Source organism: Neovison vison, chromosome 10 (genome assembly GCF_020171115.1).
Source record: "Neovison vison isolate M4711 chromosome 10, ASM_NN_V1, whole genome shotgun sequence".
NCBI lineage: Eukaryota > Metazoa > Chordata > Mammalia > Carnivora > Mustelidae > Neogale > Neogale vison.
In genome coordinates, this window is record NC_058100.1 from 4,905,653 (window position 1) to 4,914,183 (window position 8,531).

The window sequence follows — 8,531 nt, forward strand, 5'->3', positions numbered from 1 at the left end:
ATGGACAGATTTTAGCCCTTCGGGCTCTGTGACCACCATCACAAGTCTGCCTGCACCGTGCCCACCTCCTCCAAAGGAGAGGAGTCCTGGGTTCAGACTGGGGTGCTTCCACACTCTGGGAGGAACAGTGGCTGGAAGTTCCCAAACAGCCTCAGGCCCTCAGAGCACTTCCTTCCTTGTCAACACCGCAGAACATGCAGGATCACTTTTAAGGGGTAAAAAGCTTTACCCAAGGGAAGTGGCACAGCAGGAGCACCAACTGACTCAGATGCCCAATGTATCCCTGCTCTGTGCATCATCTTCTGAGTGCTGAATGGGACAGCCGGCTGGCCTGACCAGAGTGCCCACCAATACCTGGCAGCGAAGGTCCATGGATGCAAGGAGAGGTGCCAGGTCAACTCAAAAAAACCAAACAAACTGTAATTTAAAAGAAAAGGGTAACAATATATTACTAACAATAATAAGAATGTCAAATGTCAGGGTACAGTACCAACTGATGGGCTTGCCAGAGTGAAACACCCAGAGGGAGGGAATGAGGCAAGATGGCCCATCAGTCTCCTTTGCCAAGTGAGGCGCAGACTGAGCTGGGGAAGGCGGGCGACGGTAGAACCCAGCATGGTGAGATCTCGCAGAACTAGTCTGCAAGCACTCCTCACTGCGGCTTACAGACGGTGAGGAAGATCCGAGAAAGACCTGAATGAAAAACAGGCCACACTCCTCAATCAGAATATTTATTAGTCAAGAAAAAGGACCCGGGCTGCACTCCACTCCCGTTCCCAAGTCACCTGCTTAAGGGAAAGGATTCAAAGAAATCAGAGGTCTCAAATAAGCCAGAACGTATCTGGGGAAGAACAGTCATTCATTTCCTAGACCTGACACTGTAATTACATATGTTTTCCAACCAGAGTGGTGGATGGCCCAGAGGAGGGGATATAAGATGGCCCTTCTTTGTCACAGCCTGGGTTCCAGAGAAGGCTGGAATAAACGAGTGTTTAAAAAGAGAAGAGATGAGAGGCAGGGGGCAGAGGAAGGTCAAGGGCTGGTTTCACCCAGCTCACAGAGCACTGTACAAAGAACCATGGTAGCAACTTGAGTTCTCAGGCCGGAACAGGGAGCTGAAGGCTCAGCACCTAAAGAGAGGAGAATCCCAGGGCTTCTCTCTCAACCCTACTGTGATTAGATGCAAAACCCCCCACCTCCTTTTCCTTCACAGAGTTCATAACAGTCTGTCTGAAGGCAAGAGGACATGGTGACAGACCTCGAGTCCCAGCCCAGGCTAAGTTTCTCCCCATCAATCCCAAAGGCTCTGCCCAAAAGAACTAGAGAAATACAGAGTCCCAGGACTCTGTCTCTGCTCCCCAGGTCCCAGAAGGAGTAGAGACAAGGCACGAAGACCCTGAATGCAAAAGTGAACATCAGTGTGGCCATATATAACATTATCTGGGAGGTAAGAAAGTACATGCCCCACGAGGGATGCCTTTCTTCACCTGGAAGGTAGCTGGGCCTTTGCTAGCAGCAGAAACCGCATGGACAGGGCCCCCAGAAACGGCCTGCACAATAGACCATGTTTCTAGAAAGACCGAGTAAAAGCCTCAGCTGGTATGGCACAGTCCCAGTCAGCTGGGACGACACAGGGCAGCAGGCAGACTGCTCTTGGAGTCGGCTCTCCTGCCTCGGCTCCCAGTGGTTCTGCTGACTCCAGATGCTCCCCACGGCTGGGACTCAGTGACAGACACGTGCTGTGATTCACATGATCAGACACTGTTCGCCATTGGCACCTGGTGGGCCCGACAGATTGAGGGCATCCAGGTCGAAGTTGAGGCCAGGAGGCTGGAGAAGAGATGGAGGGCCAGCGATTACTGCTCCTACCTCAAGTGAGCGCTTCCGAAGGTGCCTCCCCCAGAGCCACAGTGATCGCCTCATGTGAAACCATTAAAGATTACAGAATTCCAGAGACCTGGGACTCAGATTCAAATCTTGGAGAAGATATACTCACCATCTCCCCAGCCAGTTCTTTTGGAGGATGGCCCAAATCCTGTAGCTGGAAAATAAGAGGAACTTGAGAAACAGAAGATCCTAGAAAACAACAGAGCAACCCAAAGAGGAATCTGAGCCGTGGTATCTGTCCCATCTTCTGGGGACCAGGCTTCGGGACCTCTCTTGTGCCGAGTCTGCGTCTGGCAGCGTGGCGTTCTTCCCAGACCCCTCCTCCACCGACACCCAGACAGCACCCGTGGGCAGACGGCAGAGGAGACCTCACCTGCTGCATGAGATCCAGCACGAACTCAAAACGAGCCTTCTGAGTGGCCTCGCTGTCCGTCGGGCTCTCGGCCTCAAACTGCTCACATATCTTGCCCATTACGCTGTGCTGTTCCTGGTATTTTTCAAACTGCTCCGGAGGAAGAGACTCCCGGTGGCGCTGCAACCACTCTGGGAACTAAGGGAAGACGAGCGCGTGGGGAAGAATTCACGAGCAATGGAGAGGAAAGGAAATCAAATATGAAGGGGAAGGGGAGGACACGGAGGAAGATAAAATCTAAAGAAGCGAGTTCAGTGTCCCGCAGCGGCGCGGACTCCAGCCGGACGAGCGGCTATGCCGGCGCGATGGTCAACCGAGGGCGGCGCACTTCTCGGGCAAGGCCTACACAGTCCTAGTTTAGCCCTGACGGGCCATGCGCAAGCTCTGTCACAGACTCCTTCTTCTGTTTTGACTTTACAACTTTAAACTTGTAAGAACCACTCTTAGCGTTGGCTTTGGTGCACCCAGGCCCTCGCCTGCTGACTCCTGGCCTACATGGCTCACGCCACACTTGATCGCACGTCGTACTGAGTCACGGAAAGGCTTCTACTCCTGTATTTTGTTTCTTGAGCGAAACTGTAAGCTCCCTGACAGCAGGGACCATCTTTTCACTACTCTTAAACTGCACAGCACAAAACCAGCAAAAGAAAGGGCTGGTCGGACAGCAGTCGGAAACCAGTTCACAGAAACCAGAGCTGAAGGGCCGCTCCTTCCACCTTCAACATCTCCGGTGTGGCACCCTCCCGCTCCAAACACAAAAAGGAGAAAGGAGTGGATGGCTTGGGCCCTCGAGTTACTCTCTAGCTTTGTAGGTTCTAGGCACACAAAGTAGCCCACAGGGGCTGACGCAACGGACAAGGAGGAAGAAAAGCAGAAATACAAGTTCACAAACCTTTTCAGTAATCTCCTTCAGGGATGGGTACAGCACGTCCTTGGACAGGAGGTTCTGCATGATGCTTTGCATGATGGGGAGGATGTTGCCCTCCCCCTCCCCTTCATCCATGCCCAGCCCTTCCATGGCCTTGGTCAGTTCCTCCTCTGACATGCCTGAGTTCTAGAAAGGACAGGAAGGGGGTGAGCCAATACAGGTGATCTCTGACCGCGGACCATTTTCAACTTTATTAGGATGGTGTGAAAGGGACGCACATTCCGTAGAAACTATACTTCAGATCTCGAATTTGGATCTTTTCCCAGGCTGGTGATATGCAGAGGATACTCTCCTGTAATGCTGGGCAGCAGCCACGGCTCCCAGGCAGCCACACCGTCACCAGGGTCAGCAACTGTGGCATTGGTGACGTCCCGCCCCCCACAACCACTGCTTTTCACTTTCGGCACAGCAGTCAATAAATTACACGAGATACTCGATACCATATTAGAAAACGGGCTTTGTGTGGAGGACTTTGCCCAACTGTAGGCTCACTTAAGTGTTCTAACCGTGTTTAAGGCAGGCGAGGCTAAGCTGTGATGTTCAGCAGAGTAGCTGCATTAAATGCATTTCTAACTTAGGACATTTCCAACTTATCAGTTGAGGAAGATCTGTATACGGCCTTCTTGGGATGCTTACCACCCCCTCAGGTGGGAAAGAACTATTTAAACTTGCCTGCAGCAAAACAGTGTGGCAGGAACAGACTTCACCTGCTACGAGATAGGGTCTGTCTTTTGAGACTTTGCTGTTCTGTGAGTGAGAGATCCCTGGTGAGCCCCACCCCTTTCCCTCACCTGGAGATCAGTGGCATTTTTGGCGAGTCCACTTAGTGTCTCCTTTAGGCAAGACGTAAATTCTTGTTGGGAGGTTGCGTCACTGCCTAAGGAAGGTGAAGAAAGACAAGGGCTTCAGGTTTTGATTGTTTGCCTACCAGCTCGATATGCACCATTTGCTGGTGGGTCACCAGCACTCCAAATCTCTGAGTCCTCTGTGTTCACCTGCACAGCCATTTTCACCAGTCTGCAAGAACTGTGCCTGTGTCGGTCTGTTCTCCAAGATGACAACCACAACACCGTGACCTTTCAAGTGGTCGGTTTTCAACAATCTTTTCAAGGACTTTCCAGCCTCATTCCTTTCTTGAAGCCCTGTAGCCATCCCTCTTCCCACCTCCTGGCCCCACCCCAGTGTGGTGATAGCCCTATCAGCTTTCCTGAGAGTCCTCCCGTTCTCGGGCAACAAAGACCAGAGAAGTTTGTTCCCAGTGTTCCAGCCCTGGGGCGCCTCCTCACCCACTCTCCCTGCAGCCTCTGAGAGCTTCTGGAACTGCTCCACCAGGTGGGGCTCCTCCTCAGCCAGCTCCTTCATTGCCTTCTCGAATTCCGCAGTGGCTTGGGAAGCCAGCTCGCTGTCGAACAGTTCCTGGAAAAACTTCTCTTGGGAGGCAAAGAGGGCATCCTGCAGGGAAGGGGTGGCAAAAAGGCATGTCTTACTCGGCAACCCTCTGACAGAAGCCACAGGCAGTGGCTCTGGGAAATGCAGAGCTTCCCTCCTACCCCCTTCCACCGGACATTCTAACTACCTCTCTTTAGGAGAACAGGAAATAAGGCTTTTGGCCACTGAGGAAAGAGTATGGGGTGGCATTCGCAAACCATCTAAATCCACTTTTTTTCCCAAAGAACTTGCGCGAGATCCCACCAGTCCATCCTCAAAAGTCCCTGTTTACCAGGACTGAGGCCTGAAAGAGCACTCATTGGTGTAAGGCCAGGGCCTCCTCCCCCCAGACCACTCCAACCCACAGGGGCCTGTCCCACCTCTGCTCAGAGATGCATGCCCATCACCTCCCCCTCCCTTAAGAGGGCAGAATTTATACTTTGGCAGTGTCTCCTGGCGATCTCTTCTGGGGCCCCGAAGCATCAGGGGCCGTGGTAGTAGGAGGGGGTGCTGGGGAGGGTTTGGCCTTATCGAAATCATCAAGAGCACCTTCAGAGACAAGAGACATAGTGTGTGTGTTGGGGGATGGATAAGGATGCAAGGCTGGGGTCAGGGAGGGGTAGTTACAAGAACAATCTTTCAAAGTGCCAACCTTCCTAAATTTTTTTTTTTTTTGTCTCCCTCTCCTGGGCCCCCCTCAATAAGCCTCCCACTTCCCTCCTCATTACCCAATTTATGTGATCAAAGGAGAAGAAATCCCTCAAGGTGGAAGAGGCATCTCTCTCAAAGCTGGGGGGAGACAGTGAAAAGCTCTGCAAAGACCCCTCCCTCCACACAGGGCCTTCCTTGCCACACGGAATGATTCCCCAGAAATCCCATACACATATCCAATTGGAGCAGAGAGCACAGGCATCCATACGCCCCCGAACTCACTCTGGAGCCCTCCGGGGATTAATTTTTGGCAAGAAAGCTGAAGCCACATGATGCTCCACTCAGCCTCCCAAGGGTCGGGCACTAGCAACCACTGAGGGACCGCGCCCTCTGCTCTACTCCGGGGAGAGCATTCAACTCCCTTCCCTCATCCTGGGATTCAGCCCACCCGGGCCAAGCTTCCAGAGCTCCCTCCCGTCTCTCTGCAGCTGTGCCCCAATCCGCACGGTCGCCTGCCACTCCTCACTTCTGCTCATCCTCCACCTCCCCACGTGTCTGTGACTGGGCAAGAGACAACACATACTCACCTCTGCCCTCAACAACCCGAGTTCCCACCCCCACACTGCCTGCAGGCCCAGGGGGAGGGCACGGCCCACGGTGGGCAAGCGGCCAACAGAGCAGCGGAGGTCAGGGCTAAGGAAGAAAAGAACCTTCCGCCTCTCCGAGGAGGGTGAACGGTCAGCCCCCAAGGCCGCAGAAGGGGGTGGGCTTGAGCTCTGACAGGTCAAAGAACCGGCATGGGGCCTGCTGAGGAAAAGGTGAGAGGCCTGGCGGAAGACGGGTGAGGAGAGGACAGCGCACAGAAGGCCGCGCCACGGGCTCGCCCACACTTCAAACAAGCAGTCGGTGAGCGTCGGGGTCGCTGGCCACCGCGGACCGAACGCTGCGGCTGGCGGGAAGGAAACTGCTCATCTTGAGCAAGGGGAGCTCAGGTCGGACCGTGACACGCCGGCCGGTGCGCTACCGCTTTCCCTCCGGCCCGGAGACCAACGGTCTGACAGGCTCAGGAGCCCACGGTGGCTCCCTAGCTCCCGCCGCGGAGGAAGCAGAGCGTGACCTGCAGATCTTCCTCGGAGTCGCAGGCAGACCCTCCGCCCCCGGCCAACATTTTGGAGAGCCTCCCCCGCTCCGCCCCCAATATCTCAGGTTCAGTTTACCCTCGAATGAGTCCTTACAACCTCCCCCGTCGGGCCTCTCCCATAACGAGCTCTTACTTTCCAGGAGCTCTTCCAATTCCCGGTCGGCGTCGGCCCCAGCACCACAGTCCTCCTCGGCAGCGGCCATCTTGCTCTCTCCGGCTTGCCGTAGGAGGCGGGTCTCCAAGGCGGCTGCGCCCCGCCCCCCACCGAGCCCCGCCTTGATCCCCGCCCCTTCCCCTCCTGCGACCAATAGCAGTGCAGGTCGGTGCGGAGCCGCCATTTTTAAAGGGACAGGAAGTTTTATGGGTTGTTTTTGTTTTGTTTTTGTGTGTGTGTTTTCCTCCCTTCGAGCCAGGAACAGTTGAACTAACGGAGTGGAACGTGCTGTTACTCAGTAGCCCGGCTTCCTTTATTTCGACTTCCCGCTTATCCAGAGAAGAGCTCTTTCGTTTTCCCTAACACTTGACGCCCTCCGGCATTCCGTACAGTCTACTCCCCCGCTTCTGTCCCTCCCCGCCGCCGCGCCGGCAAGGCCCGTCCCTGCCGGGTTCTCCGCTCCCGGGCCGGGGCCTGCGGGAGACGCTCGCGGGCCGTTCTTCGCCCGCCCGGACCCTGACGAGTCCGCCGGCTCCCTGTCACCGCCTGTTCCCCATCAGGACGGCCAGACTGAGGGACATAGACCTCGGAACTTAGAACCCAGTGTCAGCTGAAGCCACTCAGGCAGAAAAAGCCAGTCTGGGGCCCTGGAGCGAGCCGGGGGACGATTCGAATGTAGTCGTGGTAGAGCTGCCGTCCCTGACGCATCTCCTTTTCTTCAGACGGAACCCACCCTCCAACCCCGAGAGGCTGGGGGAGGCGCGGAAAGGGGCAACTCTACACATCCCTCCCCTCCTCTTCACACGGGTCGGAACCCCTCGGACGCAAGCTCACTTTAGCCCTTGGAGGGCATCCACTGTTTAGGATCCTGTGCTGGGCACAGCGGAGGGAGAGGCCAGGCAGGCCCAGCCCCTGCTGTAGAACAGCGGCCCGGGGACTGCCAGGAGGCAAGGATGGTACACGGTAGAGGTCTTAAACGAAGAATCAAGTGTTATGGGCTTAAAAGGGATAAATTACATGAGAATGAAGTCACTTCCCACCTTCTGTCCTTGGCTTCCCGAGCACAGACTTGAGTTCTGTGTTATGCACCAGCTTAAGTACCTTCCTCTTTCCTTCACAGATTTTTAAAATCATACCCATGCAAAACCTACTGCATTGCCCCAGGCACAAGTGGTGTGACTCAGGAGAATACATTCTGCACTTAAGTCAGAAGACTTAAGTCCCAGTCCCAATTCTGTAACTTTGTTCAAAACACTTCACCACTCAAGGCCTCAGATGGCAAGTATGTAACGCTAAAGTTCCTCTCAGTTCTGAACTTCTATAATGGAAACCCCCTCCGTTTAACCCCTTTCTCAACACCTGTACCAGAATCTATTCCAGGCTTCCCTGGTCAACTCCAAACCTGCTTACATGTGTGTCTCTAATATGACTATTGTTCTATCAAGCACATTACAGGTATTTTTTAAAGATTTTATTTATTTAAAAAAAAAGGGGCGCCTGGGTGGCTCAGTGGGTTAAGCCGCTGCCTTCGGCTCAGGTCATGATCTCAGGGTCCTGGGATCGAGTCCCGCATCGGGCTCTCTGCTCAGCAGGGAGCCTGCCTCTCCATCTACTTGTGATTTCTCTCTGTCAAATAAATAAATAAAATCTTAAAAAAAAATATTTTATTTATTTGGCACAAAGAGAGACAAGTAGGAAGAGAGGCAGGTGGGGAAGGGAGAGAAAGCAGGCTCCGCGCTGAGCAGAAAGCAGATGCCGGGCTTGATCCCAGGATCTGAGACCATGACCTGAGCTGAAGGCAGAGGTTTAACCCTCTGAGCCACCCAGGTGCCCACATGACAGGTATTTCTATCAGCTTTACAGTATGTGGTAACAAGCATGTTAATAAGGAAAATACTGGAGGTAACTGAGACAACATGGAGTTGAAAAC

General features: G+C 54.0%; 1 protein-coding gene across 1 annotated transcript; it reads right to left on the reverse strand.

Moving 5' to 3' along the window:
* Positions 1 to 715: 715 nt before the first annotated feature.
* PEX19 (peroxisomal biogenesis factor 19) lies at positions 716 to 6,668 on the reverse strand. Its single transcript, XM_044266681.1, has 8 exons — positions 6,581 to 6,668; positions 5,095 to 5,204; positions 4,514 to 4,679; positions 4,019 to 4,104; positions 3,192 to 3,353; positions 2,261 to 2,437; positions 1,997 to 2,041; positions 716 to 1,830 (listed from the first exon to the last, which is right to left on the reverse strand). The coding sequence occupies exons 1-8, from the start codon at positions 6,648 to 6,650 to the stop codon at positions 1,747 to 1,749; spliced, it is 900 nt and encodes a 299-aa protein (XP_044122616.1). The 5' UTR covers positions 6,651 to 6,668; the 3' UTR covers positions 716 to 1,746.
* Positions 6,669 to 8,531: the final 1,863 nt, after the last annotated feature.

Bases quoted from the DNA above. Each gene is read 5' to 3' on its own strand.
- PEX19 (XM_044266681.1), bottom strand. From the start codon at position 6,650: ATGGCCGCTGCCGAGGAGGACTGTGGTGCTGGGGCCGACGCCGACCGG. The intron at 4,105-4,513 runs GTGAGGAGGCGC...CACCTTCCTTAG, and splicing joins AGAGGCTGCAGGGAGAGTGG to GCAGTGACGCAACCTCCCAA. The intron at 3,354-4,018 runs GTGAGGGAAAGG...TGTCCTTTCTAG, and splicing joins AAAATGCCACTGATCTCCAG to AACTCAGGCATGTCAGAGGA.